At 37.7% G+C, this 19890-nt stretch overlaps 1 protein-coding gene across 1 annotated transcript in view; it reads right to left on the bottom strand.

Moving 5' to 3' along the window:
• The window catches only part of CORIN (corin, serine peptidase), a 282039-nt gene that overhangs the window by 45186 nt on the left and 216963 nt on the right, over nucleotides 1–19890 (bottom strand). Inside the window, exons 11-16 of the mRNA XM_037828932.1 lie at nucleotides 18120–18351; nucleotides 15820–15965; nucleotides 12524–12631; nucleotides 4428–4541; nucleotides 2690–2800; nucleotides 1456–1585 (exon numbers count right to left, since the gene is read on the bottom strand). Of these exons, the coding sequence (XP_037684860.1) occupies nucleotides 1456–1585; nucleotides 2690–2800; nucleotides 4428–4541; nucleotides 12524–12631; nucleotides 15820–15965; nucleotides 18120–18351 (841 nt within the window). The remainder of the gene's footprint in view (nucleotides 1–1455; nucleotides 1586–2689; nucleotides 2801–4427; nucleotides 4542–12523; nucleotides 12632–15819; nucleotides 15966–18119; nucleotides 18352–19890) is intronic.

Genomic DNA, 19890 nt, shown 5'->3' on the forward strand with positions numbered 1-19890 from the left:
TGAAATACCAGCAACTTCAAGTTCAATTTCCCACTTATTAAAAATGTGTGTTGCTTTTTTTTATCTTCATTTTATTGAGATATATTCACATACCATGCAGTCATACAAAACAAATCGTACATTCGATTGTTCACAGTACCATTACATAGTTGCACATTCATCACCTAAATCAATCCCTGACACCTTCATTAGCACACACACAAAAATAACAAGAATAATAATTAAAGTGAAAAGAGCAATTGAAGTAAAAAAGAACACTGGGTACCTTTGTCTGTTTGTTTGTTTGTTTCCTTCCCCTATTTTTCTACTCATCCATCCATAAACTAGACAAAATGGAGTGTGGTCCTTATGGCTTTCCCAATCCCATTGTCACCCCTCATAAGCTACATTTTTATACAACTGTCTTCGAGATTCATGGGTTCTGGGTTGTAGTTTGATAGTTTCAGGTATCCACCACCAGCTACCCCAATTCTTTAGAACCTAAAAAGGGTTGTCTAAAGTGTGCGTAAGAGTGCCCACCAGAATGACCTCTCGGCTCCTTTTGGAATCTCTCTGCCACTGAAGCTTATTTCATTTCCTTTCACATCCCCCTTTTGGTCAAGAAGATGTTCTCCGTCCCACGATGCCGGGTCTACATTCCTCCCCGGGAGTCATATTCCACGTTGCCAGGGAGATTCACTCCGCTGGGTGTCTGATCCCACGTAGGGGGGAGGGCAGTGATTTCACCTTTCAAGTTGGCTTAGCCAGAGAGAGAGGGCCACATCTGAGCAACAAAGAGGCATTCGGGAGGAGGCTCTTAGGCACAATTATAGGGAGGCCTAGCCTCTCCTTTGCAGCAACCGTCTTCCCAAGGGTAAAACCTATGGTACAGGGCTCAACCCATCAAACCATCCGTCCCCTATGTCTGTGGTCATGTTAGCAACCATGGAGGTGGGAGGGCCAATACCCCTGCATTCTCCACAGGCTCCTCAAGGGGGCACTACATATTTTTTCCTTTTTTTTTTTTTTTTAAATCAACTGTATGAAAAAAAAAAATACAATAAAAGAACATTTCAAAGAGACCATGACAACGGAGTAAGAAAAAGACAACTAACCTAAGATAGCTGCTTTTTCAATAACCTCTTGGGGAAAATCACAAGATTTCCATCCAGGTTCCTCGGAGAAAACCATCTTAATGCTTTTATAAATAATGAAAGCATTTCAGTTCAGAAGTACTTAAACTACAATTACTACGTTTACTTTTAGAGACTTCATCAAAGTAGGTTTTCAGCCCACACTCTTCAGAGCAGGTGCCTGTAATTAGATGTGGTTCTCTCACCTGATTCATTTCCAGTGCTTTGGAGGGCTCTCTGTTTGAGAGCACTAACTCACTATGCATTCATAAGGAAGATATTATTGCCAAGTGCCACGAAGCCCTCTGAGAAATTCGTCAGTGCTACAAACTACTGACCTTACCCTAAACCCATCTGCTTGCACGCCAGCTGACTCAAGGTCTCCTGCCATCCATCCGCACACACATGGTGCTCTATGGCAGATTTGTGAACAGTCAGGAATGGAGAGGAATTCACATTTTTAGAGAGGGTCACTGGAGGAAAAAAAAAAAAGAGGGGTGAGACCCTAATTAAAAACATTTCTGCTCACAGAACCTATTGATATTGTTGCATGCCCTTCATTCAGGTCCTCATGCCATATATTCCTTTACCTGCATACATTTATTTTTATTTGTTTTAGTTAAGAATCATTTGTTGAGACCCCTCTCTATGAAAATCACTGCTGTAAGTATGATGGAGAATTTAAAAAATGAATTAGAAATGGTCTCTGCCTTCAAAGCAATTTTCTTAACTTTTCTTTACCGAGTTACAAGATGGCCTGAGGCAGGACCTTCTTCTGTGTAGGATTTGCCAGGATTTGCATAATTCTAAGGAGCTGGTCAGTAACTCTATTCACAGCACTTCCTTTCAAGAAAGCATGAGAATGCAAGTGTGTGAGTGATGTAATTTTAGGGATAATTTGTTATATGCGTTGATACCTATTTTGCAAAAGAACATCTTCTGTACTTAATTAGATGCTGATTATTTGTGAAATGCTGCAGTTGGTCACAACTCACAAGAGAATCATGATTTGGCCACATTATTCAACAGACTGAAATAAGGGCCGAGTGAATGGAGGGAGTAATGAGTGTTGGAATTTGCCAAACTCAAATTTACTAACAGCAACATTAGAGGCTCTGGTGGGAGATGCCTTTAAATCTTGTCCCTGTAAGGAAGTAGAGAGAAGTCCCATTTGAATCTGGGGCAAGCGGATGGGGAAGCTGGGGGGGAGGGGGGCACTTTAATATCTTATTCCAGGAGGTGCAGATGATACAAGAATGACAGAATAATGATCATTGTCGAAGCTGGGTGACAATAAAGAGTTTAAAAAATCTATTCTAACAGTTATGGTTATACAAATTTGAATCCAAGTACTTTTACATGTAATAGAGACATTTCAAATCAACAAACAACTTTGGGGGATATTTTCTATGACTTGGAAATAATGCATATGAATCACTTCTGTTGGATTTTGTAATAGTAAAACAAAATGGTTGAACCTGGTTCGTTAAATCAGTGAAGCAATTTGGGATTCATTTAGCTGAAATGGCTGACAAGGGACTGGAATGCACAACAGATGGCAGAAACAAGCAGCTTACCACAGTCCCATTCATCCGAGCTGTCGGAACATTCTGGTGAGCCGTCGCACCACAAGTCACGTGACACGCATTCGTGATTCACGCATTCTAGTTCATCATCTTGGCAAGATGCTGGCACAGGGGACAAAAAAGCAAGGAGACAGAAACATTTTAGAAATAAATGTAAGCATCTCCCCCTCCCATCCCCCCGACACTATAATTTGCTAACTGAAGCACAGCTCTAATAATCACATTGAAAAAGTAGTACCCATTGCAGCAGAAGTCCCAATGATTAGAAAACAGGATTAAAATCTGAAGAGGTATGAGCAGAGCACTGGAGGTGAACATACTGAAGTCATCATAGGAAGACAACAAGTGCTGTCCACAATATGGGTAATGTTTATTTTTTAAATAAAAGGAAAGAATAACCGCTAGCTACTATTAAATGACTCTCAGACTCACACTGATTTTCTCTTGAGTTTTTAAAAATAATTATCGTGAACCTCCTTGATTGACTACCCTGCATCTGTTTCCTTTCTTTCCCCTTTTATAAGGGAACCCTGATTTTGTTCAGCCCCATGCCTTCCCAAGCTCCAGGGTAGATTCTGATTAGTTTAAGTGGGGCATGGCAATTTTCTGACTACACTTAGTTTTTTCTGACTATACTTTTTAGTTTACGAGTGAACATGTGATCCAAAAACAGGGTCTTGGCATATGGCTTTCCAAGAGGGCTCCTGCCTAAACACTGCTGACCAGGCCCTGTGACCCAGCCTCAGACTCCAGCAGCCTGGGAGAAAAAGCGTCTATTTCTAATTGTGCTCCCAGAAGGGACGCTTCTTTTTGCAACTCAGAAGTTTGTAGAAGGTGTCTTTTCTCGTTCATGCAAAAACTCCCGACTGCTAGTTGTGACCCTGCTAAGTCTGAGCGAATCCCTTTCTAATGAGTGGGAAGCGCTTTCTTTTCCATTTGAGGTGACTGAGGAAGCTTGGTGCCCGGATGTTCTTGGCGGCCATCTTTTGACCATGGTAGGACCAAGCGGAACTAAAGGAGTCAAAGAAGAGACACTAAACTCCTGCATTCAGCCTCAAGAATCCACCTTACACTCAATTTTTGATATCATAATACAAGACATATGTGATATATATAATAATAAGAGGTAAATGTCTTTATTGTTTAAGCCAGTTTGAGTTGGATTTTCTGTAACCATTTTAATAGATACAATAACATTTTTTTTCTGATTTTAAATGTAATGGACATTCATGTCGAAAAGACAGAAAAGCACAATAATTTAATAATCCCACCACCTAGAGATTATAATTGGAAACATTTTATTATGATCTGCTAATCTTTTTCTATATGTGGATATATGTACTTTAAAAAACCAGGACAATAGTGAATTTCTACTTGATATTTTGTTTTATTCACCTAATAATATAGAATGAAATCAAGAAAAATTATTCTTCTCTAACTTTAATTTGTAATGTTTTTATATTATTTCGTTTTATGGTTGTATCACAAATGTACCCTATTTTTGGATATTTGGGGTGTTTAAATTTTTCTCCATGTTATAAATAATTCTCTGATACTATCATTGTGCAAATATTTTTATACATGTTTTTCTTTTCTTAGCATATATTCTTTTTTGGTCAAAGGTATGAACATACTGAAAGCTTATGATATATGTAGAGCTTATATTCAAAGTGAGAGGTAATTGGTGTTTAAAATAAAAATGCATTGACAAATTCATGTAGGCATTTACAGCAGTTTTTTTCATCCATGTTATCGGGGCAGTCTGGGAATCCATCACAGACCACTGTGTGCTTCAAACATTGTTTATTGGATGGGCATTCCCAAAGATCTCTCTCTTTACAACCTGGAGACAGAAAAAAAAGTTATTTACAATATATAGAGAGGCAAAAGTAATGATGAATTGGATCAAACAATGTAGAAAAATTACAGCAATGTTACAGATTTCTTTTTTCTTAAAGAGTTTTGACTCCTGTGTTCCATGAATAATGTAATTTTGAAATAAAAGTAGCACAACTCTCATAACAGAAGGTCAAAAGTGACATACAAGAAATGGAAAAAAAAAAGAAAAAAGCAAATATACATTGCTGTGCATCTTTAGCTGTTCCTTTTGCTTTCTGAGTTAATTTGCCAACACATAGACTTATCCATAAAATTATGAGTTATACTTTTAAGCAAATGTGCCAAAATCCAGTGATCTAAAGGCATGTCATCTTAAAATGTAGTATCAGTCAGCAAATGGAGAGGCCATCTACATGTTTAGCAAAAGAAGCTCCTTTTATGCCAGATACCTACAAAACTAGTTTAAGAGCTAGGTAACAAAGTCACTAATTCATAGTAGACAGCAAAGGTTAGAAACTTTTTTAATTAATATGAGAAATAAAAACAATTTGCACAAGATCAGGGCAATCAGTCCATAGCTTGAACTGTAATTTGCCTATGAAATAGTAAGCACTTGTGATGAACTTAATAAATGGCATCTGTTTCAAATGCAGTTTATTCCAAACATCTGCTAAAACATGCCAAGAGTCTGATGTATTCTAGCCCCTCCAGTCAGATTCATGTTCCTCGCTAGACAGTGAGGTGGGTGAGGGCAGAGACCACTTGGCCTTCATCTTCAAGCACCCTTCACCCCCTGCCTGGAATAGTGGCCAGAGCTCATCAGGCCCTGGTGATCTAGATGCACTTCATCTTAAAAGGTAATTGCAGTACTTTGTATGTATTTTAAATGGAATTTCACTTCATGTAAGGAACAGAAAGTCTCTGTTCCCAGGAAAAGACAATCTAGTTTAAAGTGAGTCAAACACAAAGCAGTGATCAAATGAGGAGTTTCTAAAAAAAAAAAAGATGTTATTTTTCATCTGACCTAGTACCAAAAATTCAAAGAAATTTCATAGACAATTGACTCAGGTTTCTTGGAATCCATCATGAGAAAAACTTGTTTGTTTTTTTTAAATTCTTAATGCAAACAGTTACCTAAATAAGTCAATGGCAGAGAAATTTTTTCTTTGAGCTAAACTTATATTGGAGTTTTTAAAATGCTGTAAGAAATAAATAGCAAGCGTCTTTCACTGGCTATATATCTGGAGTAGTCTTGGACCTGGAAAACCTGGATGTCTGTTTCAGGAACTCATGGTAATACTATTTGGAGTTTTTGACTAGTAGGGAATACAGTCAACATCTGGAATGTTCTCACAATGGGGGGGGGGTCCCTCAAGTCCCTGGAGATTTGAGTGGGGCCTGAAGTCTGCCTTCCTTGGACCAGCTCCTGCCAAATGGCACAATGTGCTCATTCCATGAGATGGCAAAGGAAATGAAGAAAGAACCCAAGGTGACCACTCAGTTCCAGGTATGCTTCTCTCTACCCAAACCACACCACTTGCTAGGAAAGGATGAAAGAAAGCAGCATGAAATGAGCAGATGAAAGACCACAAAAAGTACATCTTCAGGAGGCACAAGGCCCTCTAAACTGTATTCCTCATTAATAATAGTGACAGCTATAAGAAGTGACATTTATGATCCACTATATATCCACATTCTACTCATTTGTTCTAATTCTTGCAATAAAACTGCAATGTCAGTATTACCATCACCATTTTATAAGTGAGGAAACTGAGGTTTAGAGAAATTAAGTAAACTGTCCCAAATCACAACTCTATGAAGAAGGAGCCAGGTGCAAGTCTTCAGTTGCTGTCCTCTGAAAAATGAGAATTTGGATGGAGGAAGAGGGCAGCACAGCTTTAGAGTCAGACAACTGCATTTGAATCCTACCTCCAAATCTTGCTAACTGTGTGATCTTGGGTACATTACTCAACTTCTCTGAACCTCAATTCTCCATATTTCTAAAATATTGAAAATAATGCCTACTCTATAGGGTGGCTATAAAGATTAAATAAATACTCTATAAGCATTAATTTACTCTTCTGTACCTTGTCTTTTCTAATAAAAGTTTGCATGGCCTAATGCTTCTTTTGTGGTGTTATAATGAGCATAAATGAAGTAGGGTAAAAAGGTCAAGGTATTATTCAGATGTAAGAGAGTATTATTTTGTGAAGAAACCATTCTCTCTTTAAATGACACATTTTTTGTATAATTATGCTTTAAATGTATGTTCTAAAAAGGATATTAACCATTGAAAATTAAAAGCAGATCTGGATAGAATTGGATATTTAATACAGATGTAAGTTATGAAACCAAATAATTGTTGATGTCAGAATAACAACTGCCCCATCACAGAGGTAGCACCAACTTCCACTCATCTAGGACACAGTTTGTCCATAAAGTGACCAGTGTGTCCCAGTTCATCTAGAACTTGCTCAGTTTGAACAGTACATGTCCCGCATCTCAGGAACCCCATCTCAGTCCCAGGTAAAGTGGAGTAGTTGGTCACCCCTATTACGCCAAGCATTTCTCCTGAGTTCTTGACCAACTCTAACTTTAATTTTCACAGAAGTTCTGTGAAGCAGAGTCCCTAATTGGGGCATTAATTTTTTTCTCTACAAAGACAAATTGTCATGGATAAAGACAGAAAATCACCTTGAAGCAAATGTCTCTCATTCTGTAAGAATCTCTTAGTTGCATAAATATAAAGTAAGGAGGTTCATGCATTCTCTCGATTTTAACTGCTTCAAAAGAAATTCTCTCACCCTTCAAGGAGGAGCTGGTCACAAGGAGGAAGGGGGCAAGGTGATTCTGGGCCCTGGAGCAGGAACCATCCTGACCCAGCCATCCTGGGACCAACATCTGCATGAGGAAGTGGCTGTTAAGTGACTGCAAGAGCAGATCACGGGAGCTGCAGCAGTGGAGCACAGGCCTGGCAGGCATGAAGGTCTCTCCACAGGCTGAGACCCAGGGTGGGGCGATGAAGCCCCTTTTTTCAAAGAACTGGCCACAGAGAGCTCTGCTCCAGCCCTGCAGCATCAGCCAGAACAGCGGACCCATCTCCCCACTGGACTCGGGACCTGACCACCAGGGACAGCAATAGTTGCAGGCTGCAGAGCTCCCTCCTCAGCTAGAAAGTCTCAGCTGCTCTCCCAATTCCCACATCACCTGCCTTTTGGGGAGTGCCAACCTCATTCATTCTTATCAATATGTGATGGGCTGGCACCTGGTACAAGTGGCAGGGTGGGGGAATGGAAAGTGCTATAAACCTAGAAATGAGGACATCTACCCCAAAATGATCACTACTTCTAGGATGAGACGTCACTCTATCTGAGCCAGGGACTTTGTCCGAGGCATTCCAGCCAGCACTCCTCTGCCACAAACAGCTGTCAGAAAAAGACAGACCAGGCAGGACTCCTTCTCTCAAGAAAGAAGCCTGGAGTGAAAGGATTAGCCTCCAGGAATTTCCACCACCATGAGTTCTTGGTTGCTGCCCTTGTGGACTGAGAAGGATATGTTATAAGCATTCCAAATGGTGGAGGATAAAGTAGGTGTTCTCTGCATTTTTTCAGATAAGGACACTGCAGCCCAGAGAAGTTAAGTAACTGGCTGAAAGACACACAGCCTCCAAGTGCTTAGAAAGGATTTAAATTCAAGTCTAAGTCTCCCCAGAGTACTCTGCCATTCCAGGCTGCCTGCCAAAGAAACCAAAGAGGACAGTGAAACAGGTAACCAAGTAGCAAAACTCTAAAGGAAGGAGAATGCTTCTCACTTAATATGGAAAAATTAAGGCACACAGAGTGATCTGGGATCAATTCTGAAGATCCATCCTGAAAGCACATTTGCAGGTATAAAATATGATAATGGACACAATGACTCTCTCTGTGGTTTCTGCCAAGCCACAGAACAAAGAGAGTCTCTTCCATATCTAAGGAGACAAAAGTATGAAGAAATATTTGAAGTGCTAACAAACCAGTTAAGTCCTGCTCTCTGGTAAGTTATACCAACACCATTACGGGGTTCTGAAGGGATAGAAAAAGTCTTTTGGAAAACATGAAATTAAGCCCTGAAACCCACAAGTATCAGAGTCACGGGTTTTGGACACATTCTAAGGGGGTTTGACTTGAGAAAATGTTCAGACTATATCTAAAGGTTTTATTTTATTTGAGCCCAAGAGGGACCAAAGATATATGGCAAAGTGATTTTTAAACATTTGAAGATAAATTAGAAAGGCACTTAACGACACTCAGCCAATTTATATTGTCAATCTTTCTCCATATGGTATATACCCTTTCACATAGAAGAGTGATCAATTAGTAATTGTGATGCTTTGTTCATGTAATAAAGGGCTTTATTTCTACAGTAGATATAAAAAGTGGTTTTAGATATATTCTCATTTTACCACCCTATTGAAAAGACTTTCTGTTTCATCACCTCCTACGTACCAGCTCACTCCTGGTGGCAACTCACTCAAATTGTGGATGAAAGGTCTAGCAAAAGCTAATCTCAGCCTCATAAACTCACGTTTATAGTAATGACAGCAAAGCTCAAAAATATAATCCCACTGTTTTTCCCCAACTCTCCTTTCCTTTATGCTATTCTTGTTCATTTCCTTGCCCAAATTTTCACCTTTGTTGTCCACTGCTTGGATATTAATGCTTAGAAAATGTTACATTTGAAAATAAACTCATTTCATCAAATTGCTAGTTTTATAGACAGTGCGATCTATATATGTGTTCAGTTAATGACCAACCATTAACCTTTAATGACATTTAAGTGACACACGTCTGCCTCTTTATATCCCTCCCCTCTTCTTTAGGCTTTCCTCCCATGAAGCAATTCTGGAATGATATGCCTGGATTTGCAGTATTCTTACAAACAATTAATGAAATTGATGAAAACACATCACACAAAGCAATTTCAACAACAAAAATTTACCATGCAAGCAGGAGACACTTAATACTGCATATTCCTGCTTATAATTGCACCTAAGAGTCTCCCTCTGAGTACCTCTTTGTTGCTCAGATGTGGCCCTCTCTCTCTAGCTAAGCCAACTTGGCAGGCGATCTTGCTGCCCTCTCCCCTACGTGGGACCTGACTCCCAGGGGTGTAAATCTCCCGGCAATGAAGGATATGATTCCCAAGGATGAACCTGACCTGGCATCGTGGGATTGAGAACAACTTCTTGACCAAAAGGGGGAAGCGAAACGAAACAAAACTAAAGTTTCAGTGGCTAAGAGATTTCAAATGGAGTCGAGAGGTCACTCTGGTGGGCATTCTTATGCACTGTATAGATGTCTCTTTTTAGGTTTTAATGTATTGGAATAGCTAAAAGGAAATACCTGAAACTATCAAACTGCCACCCAGTAGCCCTGACTATTGAAGACGACTGTATAACTATGTAGCTTACAAGGGGTTACTGTGATTGTGAAAACCTCATGGATCACACTCCCTTTATCCATGTATGGATGGATGAGTAAAAAAATGGGGACACAAACGAAATGACAAATAGGGTGGAATGGGGGGATGATTTGGGTATTCTTTTTTACTTTTATTTTTTATTCCTATTGTTATTCTTTCTGGTGTAAGGAAAATGTTCAAAATAGATTGGGGTGATGAATGCACAACTATATGATGGTACTGTGAACAGTTGATTGTACACCACAGATGACTGTATGGTATGTGAATATATGTCAATAAAGCTGAATTTTTAAAAAATGGGTACTGTTTATTGCTGAATTCCAATGCATGTGTTTTTTAAAACATATGTATTCGTACATTGTGTGCTTAGGCTATCATTTTTTTCCGGTTACAAAATTGTCAAAGAAACACAAATAAAACTATTTAACTCATCAATTGTTTTGTAATTAAATTAAATAAATATTGTTTTGAGGGAGAAAACTAATAATATTGTTAGAAGTTCTGGGTGAGTTGCAGATGCACGAAGGTGAATGGTTGTCATATTATTCAGTAAAACCCAAGCATTTAAGTGTCCAGTGCTGCAATAGACAGCATATATCAGAAAGACATGGAGCTTGGGCTGAAGCCCAGCTTTGCTAGAACTATTGTTTGCATTTCCAGATGATAAGTCTATCTTTGCATGGAAAGAGAAGCAAAGACCAATGAGCAAGTAAGCAAAACAAAGGAACTGGATGATTTCCTGATAGTCCTCCATTGGGCCTTCCTCAATGGGACATTTTTATTTTCAAGTGTCTTGGCTCCAAGAGCATCAAACATGCCCTCATTGAAATGCTTGCTTACAAACATGTTCCAAACTGAAATGTATGTCAATATTTTATTATCTGTGGTTTTGGAAAACTTAATGAGCGTTTTCTCTTAAGTTACTACTGTAGCAGCAATTAATTTAACTGCTAGTGTATTAATTTGTTATCCACTTTTAACTTCCTTTAACTAGACAGCTTAATAGGGCCATCAAAATTTTGAGTGTTTGGTAGGGATTAAACAATTCATTCTGTCACTACTGGTGTGCCCTTATTTGTGTGTTTAATGTATTGATGAAAACTCATTGCTTCACTAGAAACCTGATATTTTAGGGTCATTTAAGCCCTAAAGTGTTTTGAATTTCTTTTTTTGCAGGATCTATTCTAGATCTCAGAACTTTTATTATTGGTAAGGCTATTTTTAAAATTAAGCTCTGACATTTCACAAATATTTAGTACCCTATTTTAGACTAAAATTTAGGTCTTCCCACTCCAATATGGTATCATACAATCTCTTTGGGGCATCTAAGGTGGTCCATTTTTAAATTGCATTTCAGAATACCAAAACACATCAGTCAAGTTTTAGTGAAGAAATCCAATAGATTCTCAATAAGCTACTTTTATAAGGAATATTCAATAATTTTTCATTTAATTCTTTATATGAAGATCACAAATGAGCAAACAACTGTAACTTCTAAGGCTCTCAACACCGTGTGTGTTTCTACACAACAATATTAACCCTGGTCATTGTACCACCATTCTGACAGCTGTAATTTTCCAGCAGATGCACTTTTCCATATTTATAACAACTGATACGATTTCAGCCCATTGCTTGTGATATTTTGTCTAGACCAGAAGGGCAATGTCTACTACAGAAAATTCATTTTGGGAAGCAAGGCAATATTTTATACCTCAAAGGCCAAGAGAGTGAACTGATTTCAAAAGATGAATTGCCTTCTGTGCATTCAATAGCAAAAAGTGTCAATTTTTTTAAGCAGAACAAGCTAAATAACGATAACCAAACTATTCTTTGGACAGCCCTTCAATCATTTTGCTTTATTCCAGAATATTACTTAGAAAAGAACATTGTCTGTTTTCTATTCCCTACTACAATCTGAGGTTATTAGTACAAAGGTTTGCAGGGAAATAAAATTGGAATTAGCTGCACTTCAATTACCTTTGGCATTTCTGGCCTTTCCATTGGTGATTTTGGAGCGTAAAGGCAGAAATGTCAGGAAGAGTTTTATCCTTTGCCGACAGAGACAAAATCAGAGAGGGCATAAAACAAATCCAAATTAAATTTGAATGGTGGAGACTGAACTCTGTCTTTATGTATCTAGATGCCTATTTAACAACATAGGAATCAGATGCAAAGACACTGAATATTTTATTTTGATTTTGAAACAGAACAACAACTGCTTTAGAAACCCTAGTAATAAAAATAGTCCTTACATTTGTAAAGCACTTCCCCCTTCACTAACTGTTTGCAGATATAGTATCAAAGTTTTTAACAGAAGTGTAATTTAGGGAAAAATCAATAGCATTAACAGGAAAAACATCAAATTCATTATTTGCAGTGTGATATTTTAAGAAGTAAACACATTAGCATTCAATCCCAGTCACTACTTACTACTAGCAGTGAACAGTTTATATGTATCTTACACAGTCCCTTTTCCTCACTAATTTCTACTGTTCATTCAAGAAAAGTACTGTCTTGCATACATACCACAGTTTTCTTCATCACTGTCATCATCACAGTCGGCTTGGCCATCACATCTTCTGGAAGCCAGAACACACAGTCCAGAGTGGCATTTGAAATGACTAGGTGAGCACTCTATTAAAAACAATATGCCATATAGGCCATATTACTCTCAGTGGACAGAAAACCCAGAAACATTGGCTAATTCATCTATTTACATGAGGGATGCTGTCAAGGAGTTCTTACTGTAGATAAGGCTGGTCCTCTACAAAGCCAAAGAACCAAAGTAAACTTAGTTTTTTTCTGTCTGCTAATCAGCACCTTCATCTTCTTCATCTTTCTATATCAGTTGTTTAGTGTCCCAGTAATTATCTTTCCAAACAGACAAATAGCAGTTGTTGGAGCCTGAAATGCACTGTGAAGCCAATGCTTCTAACTACCCAGCTGCCCACAATGTGTCAAATCATTTCCTCATCCCAGTCTTTCTACCAGGTGGGCAGACCCCAATTCCATTTCTCTACCCCAATGATCCTGTGTTAAGACACCCAAATGCTTTGTACTTGAAGGAACCAAGGCTTGATTTCACCCACTACCTTCAAGACCCCTAGTATAAAAGCAGAATCTATGTATAATGGACTCTGAGAGTTCTGTGGTTAAAAGAGAAAGTGCCTGGAATAGTAAACTCATCTCTGCAATTTATTTTTTAAATGATGAAAATTTCTAACAGAGGATTCATAAATTCCTCAGTGTAATTAACTTCATGGATTCGCTCACTGCTGCAGCCTAACTAGTAACTAAATAGACAAAAAAAGAGTCTTCAAAAGGTAGGTCTGAAAGCTGCAAGAGAAAAGCAATGTATCATATATAAACTCCAGTAAGATTAACTGTCAATTTCTCATCAGAAACCATGGAGCCAAGGAAGCAGTGGGATGAAATATTTCAAGAGCTGAAAGAAAACAACTGCCAATCAAGAATTTTATACCCAGAGAGAATATCTTTCAAAAATGAGGGAGAGATTAAAGCATTCCCAGATAAGTAAAAGCTGAAGGAGTTTGTCTCCACCAGAACTGCCTATAAGCAAAGCTAAAGGGAGTTCTTCAGACCAAAAGGAAAGGACAGTAGAAGTGGATCAAAATGGTATAAAGAAATAAAGATTGCTGGTAAAAGAACTATATGGGTGGATTATAAATGCCAGTATTATTGTGTTTTTTGGTAAGTAATTCCACTTTTTACTTCTTACAGGTTCTAAGCAGATGCTTAGAAAGTCATGATAAATCTTTGGCTTTGGACATACATAAAGACATGATTTGTAACAAGTACAGCAAAAAGGTGGAGGGATGGAAGGATATAGGAAGAATATTTGTTTATGTTACAAAGTTGTTAGTATCAACTCAAATGTGTTTGTTATAGATTCAGGTTGTTTAAGTTGATCCCCGTGGCAACAACAAAGAAAATATATGAAAAATATATACAGAAAGAAATGAGAAGGGACTCAAAATGGTACAACACAAAAAATAAAATAAATATGAGAGTAGGCAACAATGAAAGAATTGAGGGAAAGGGGGGTATAAAACAAAGATCAAATAGCAAAATGGGAAAGGAAAGTCTTCCCTTATCAGTAGTTACTCTGAAGAGATTGGCAGAATGGATTAAAAAAAGCATGACCTAATTATATGCTATTTACAAGAGGTGCACATTTAATTTAAAGACATGAATATGTTGAAAGTGAAAGGGTGGGAAAAAATATATACCATTCAAATAGTAAACAAAAGAGAGCTGGAATAGCTGTAATAATATGAGATAAAATAGACTTTAAGTCAAAAACTATAACGAGGAACCAAGCAGGTCACTAGATACTGATAGAGTGGTCAATTCAACAAGAATACATAACAATTACAAATATACATGCACCTAATGACAGAACCACAAAATTTATGAAACAAATATTGTCAGATCTGAAGGGAGAAATAGGCAGTTCTACATTAATAGTTGGGAGACTTTAATACACCACTTCCAATAATGGATAGAACATCTAGGCAAAAGATCAGTAAGGTAATAGAAGACCTGAATGATACTATAAGCCCACTAGACATAACTTGACATACATAGGGTCCTTCACCCAACAGAAATCCTACAACTCAACAACAAAAAGGCAAACAATCTAATTTTTTTAAATGGCCAAAAGACTTGAATACACATTTCTCCAAAGATACACAAATAGCCAATAAGTACATGCAAAGATGCTCAATATCATTAGCCACTAGGGAAATGCAAATTAAAACTACAATGAGATAGCATTTCACACCTACTAGAATGGCTCCTATTAAAAAATGGAAAATTACAAGTGTAGGAGAGGATGTGGAGAAATAGGAGCATTCATTCATTGTTGGTGGGAATGTTTTACACAGCTTCTGTGGAAAACAATTTAGTGGGTCCTCAGAAAGTTAAGTATAGAATTACCATATAACCCAGCAATCCCACTTCTAGTTAAATACACAAAAGAATTAAAGCTGAGACTCAAATACATATTTGCACACCAATGTTCATCGTGGCACAATTAGCAATGGCCAAAAATTGGAAGCAACCCAAGTGTTCATCAGTGAATGAATGGATAAGCGAAATGTAGTGTATATATACAATGGAATATTAATCAGTTGTAAAAAGGAATGAAGTTCTGATACATATGACAACATGGATGAACCTGGAGGAGATCATGTTGAATAAAACATGCCAGACATGAAAGGACAAATATCGTATGATCTCACTGATATGAAATAATTAGAATAATTAAGATTCATAAAGTCAGAAACTAGAATGCAGGTTACCAGGGCTGGGGTAGAGGTAGGGAATGGATGGGGAGTTAATGCTTAATTGGTACAGAGTTTCTGTTTGGGGTGATGGAAAAGTTTTGGTAATGGATGGTGGTGATAGTAGCACAATATTGTGAATGTAATTAACACCACTGAATTATACATTTGAATGTGGGTAAAGGGGAAATTTTAAGTTATACATATGTTACTATAATAAGAGTTAAGAAAAAACATAGGACTGTATCTCACAATGTACCCTAATGTAAACTATGGACTATAGTCAATAGTATAATTATACAATATTGTTCCATAAATTTTAACAAAAGTATCACAATAATGCAAAGTGTTAATAAAAGGGAAAAGTGTGTGTGGGGGGGGATATGTGGGAATTCTATATTTTCTGCATGATTTTTCTGTAAATCTACAACTTCTCTAACAAAAAAAAAAATTTTTAAGGTAGTTGGCATGTTTGTGCATGTTAGATACCCCACAGTAATTAACTTCAAAATTAACCTTCCACATCTTCATCAGGCATTAGGCAGGTTTGATTGTCTGAACTTTCCTCTGGAAATTGATTGCAGTCTGTGTCTTCAGGCCACTGTAGGCCCACAATCCCAAGAACAGACTCACAGCGTTCTTTGGAGTGCTCACATAGTGCTCTAAAAGAGCCAGAAAGACAAAATGTTAGAAGCAGAAACATACCTCTGACAGGTATATTAGGTATGTTTGTAATGTGTGTAGGTTTCAGTTCTGTAGGTGTGAGTCTATGTGTGTAAGTGGTATGTGTATACAAGTATATACAGATGCAAATATACATAACAGGCATCTGAGAAACCAAAAAGAATTATATATCTGCAAAGAGTTATGTTCCAATAACACATTTACCATAAGAAACTTCACTGTAGAGACAGAAATGGAAATGTTTCCATGGTACAGATTCCCTTCTCCACCTTGTCTTTCTCATTCTCTCTTCTGTCTTCAGAGCAGACAGATTCTCCAGCCCTTCTATTCCAAGCAGGGAAGTCCCCAGCAACACTTCGGATACGCTGTCACTAAGGCTTATGGAAGCTACACAGCACTCTCATCCTGAGAGCTCTCTCCCTCAGGACACCCGCCATTTGAATCAGCTCATGGCTTACTAAGGCATTGCCTCCTCTTCTTTAGCATTAGCTCAGTATTTCTCCTAAACCCATCTACGTTGAGCACAGGTTGGTGAAAATGAAGTTTTGTCTTTTTAAAGCAAAGATATACTAAGCATTGTGCTAGGGACTTTCACATGTGTTACTGAAAGCTACTTGTATGTGTAAACCTAAGAAACAGAGCTAAAGTACCTAAAAGAAGTTCACCAAAATATTGACTGAATAACTTTTCAGGCTCAGACTCATCTTAGGCATTTTAATTTGAGCCCTGAAATAATAAATTATACCTGGATATAAATTTATTACAGAGAATACTGCATCAGGAAAAACTGAATATACATGTGAAAAGGAAGTCAAATATAAGAATTTGTCAAGTGCTATTAAGAGTAATTATTCATTACCATTGACCTTCTTTAGCATAAGTAGAATAAGACTCAAAATAATTTTTTAACATGAAACTTGTAGATGTTTTTTTTGTCAATACTTTAAAATGTATTTAACAGAAATTTTAAAAATTATTTTTGCACAAGCCAGCATTAAATTTTACTCTCTCTACTTTTATAATGTTTTCAGTTCCCCAAGTCCTTTTGAATTTTTATTGTTTCCTGTCCTGACTTAATAGTTGTCCCTTACCTTGTCACCAATTTGACATTCACTGTATAATTTATCATTTCCCCATCTAGCCACTACAAATATATTATTGCTTTTTCTTAAAGCTCTAAATTACTTCTGATCCCAACATATGGTTTCTGTGGTTATCATTCAGATTTAGACAAGTACATCTACATCGTCACCACTTCATGGAAAACAACACTAATAAAGCATTAATTAACCTCTGTAATATTTGTCTTGTATATGCCAAATTCTCTGACTACAACCCCTGACAAATGGATAGTAAAGGGACAGAATTGCTACTAACCATTGTGTTCCTGTACTATCATTACAGCTATCATTTACTCAAGGCTTACAATCAATAGGAAGTACTTTATATTTACATGCATTCATTTAATCTCACAACAACCCTACCCAATAATCATTACTTTCCTTACTTTACAGGTAGAGAAACTGAGTCAGGTAGAGAGATAGAAGAATTTGCCCAGGGCTACATAGCAGTTAGAGAAGAGCCAGGACTTGAACTCAGATGGCTAGACTTCAGAGCAGCACTTTTCACCAGGATATCACTCATAGCCAAAGTCCAAGCTGCACTCTTAAAATGCTGTCCCTTGTTTCATTCAGGCAAGACAAAAATGTCAGCAATGTTTGTACCTTTCAAACTGGTATTATGGGACTTTGTGAAATGTCTATAACTTTGAGTGCTATCAGAATGTAACACTTTAAATACATTAATACAGAGAAAAAGGCAGATACAGCCTTTTTCTGCTAACTCATGTTTTTGAAAATGCTTCTTGATCAACCAAAAGGAAACACATTTGAACTGATTTTATTAAAGCACATGAACTACTATCAAAAGCAGTTCATATCTCTCATCTCATACTTCAATAATGAATTCTTACTCAAATATTCATTTTATACTTCTTTATCTTTCAAATACATCATTTGTTAAATATCCAGTTCCTTAGCAGTATTTACTTTGCTAAACTCACCTAAGTCCTCATATCCTTGGTCCTCCCTAAAGTAAAATGAGGTTGCGTGGGGGACATCCCTTCATTTTACCTGCAAGGAGGGATACGTTGGCTTGTATTCACGTCACACTTTGGTACCAAGATGGTGCAAGCAAAGAACATGAGGTATTTGTAACAGTTGGTTTGAACAAGTGCAGGGAAAAGAGAGGACTCCCAGCTGATGGATGCTTCCTTCTGAGTCCTGTGGCCAAGGTAGTTTGGATAATTTGTGTGGTTGTAGGGCAAATTCATGCAGAGTTCCAGCGTAATGGGTTCACATTGACCTAGCAAGACAACACACATACAGATATACACGTATTTTAAATTTCACTTATAAAATTATTTTTTTAAAACTTACAAATCTGAAATCTTACCCTCTTTCTTTAAAGTACTAAGACTAGAACACAAGTAGTAAATAGCATTTGTCTTTGGTTAATGAAGTATTGTGGCAAACCAAGATTATGCTCTCTATACGTAGCTGCTAGCACAGTGCTTAGCACGCATGTTTTGGAAAATCTTCTCTCATTTTTTCCCTTGGCTTGACTTACCAGAAGGTAATTCTCTTTTATGATTCCTTTTATTCACTTCAATTCACCTTCTTTTTATGATTTATTGGTTACTTCTTCACAGTAATTTAAAAAAAATTAATGAATTTGGTTAAACAGGCAATTAGATGACTTCTGCGTATAGATTTTATTGTTCACAAAAGAAGTCTGAGTTCTGTTGGTTCCCCTTGCCAGTGGAATAAAATCCAAACACTTTAGTTTGGTATCCAAGGCCATTTCACAGATCAGAGCCTAACTTTCTGGTCTCATTGTCTATAACTATGCCATCGGCAGCATCTCTGCTGCACTGAATGTCTTTCTTATGGCACCAGATATTTTAAGAATTGCACGCTTCCAAGCATGCTGCCTGCTCCTCTCTTAACCCTTTTTTCTAGGCATACTTCTAATACCCTCCTTCAATTGTAGACAAGGTTCTTGCTGACAGGTGCTTACAGCACCCCTGCCTGGAATGATCCTTGCACCCTCTTCAACAAGCTAACTCCTCTCTGGCTGCAAGACTCAGCACAAATACCTCTTCCAGGAAGTCTTCCCAGCCCCACTCCCAGCACACATGTGTGCAGCTCTTCTGAGCTTCTTAGCATCTTAGGCATGCTCCTGCCATATACTCATTGCATTCCACTCGATTCTTTACTTACTTGCTTTTCTTCCCCATATAATTCTGAGATTTTTGAGAAATGAAACTCTCTCTTTATCTCAAAATCTGCACCAAGCACAATGCCACAAAGAAGGAAAAGAGGAAGGAAAGTGTGCCTGGTACTATTCAAGGCAAAAAAAAAAAAAAAGGAAATGCAAAAATGATGAAAAGTATACTCCCTGCCCTTGAGGAATTCCACAGTCTTGATAGGAAGAAAGACATGTGCAGCTAGCTGCTCTGTCATATGAAGTGGCTAGAATGTTGGAAGTCCATGAGACAAGGGGAGCAAGACTTACAAGGATAAATGGAGTTTGGGCAGGAAGATGGCAGACAAGGGGGAAGGTGGCAGAGAGGCTCCCTGGTCCCTGTCTCTTTCCCGTGATAGACGCAACACATTCCCTGAAGTGAGAGAAGTAATCAGCATCTTGGTAGAACTAGCATGGGCAGGCCCAAGACTTCATGCCTTATTAAGAGTAAGTATTCTAATTAAATTTAATTATTTGACTAAGAAGTGGTGTGCAAATAGATTAGCCATAAGGACTGGGGTGAAATATTAAAACAGCTCCAGGACTACTTCTCAATTTAAAAAATCTGAAGGCCTCTCAGATATTATGTTTATAAAG

The sequence above is a fragment of the Choloepus didactylus genome, chromosome 3 (genome assembly GCF_015220235.1).
Source record: "Choloepus didactylus isolate mChoDid1 chromosome 3, mChoDid1.pri, whole genome shotgun sequence".
Taxonomy (NCBI): domain Eukaryota; kingdom Metazoa; phylum Chordata; class Mammalia; order Pilosa; family Megalonychidae; genus Choloepus; species Choloepus didactylus.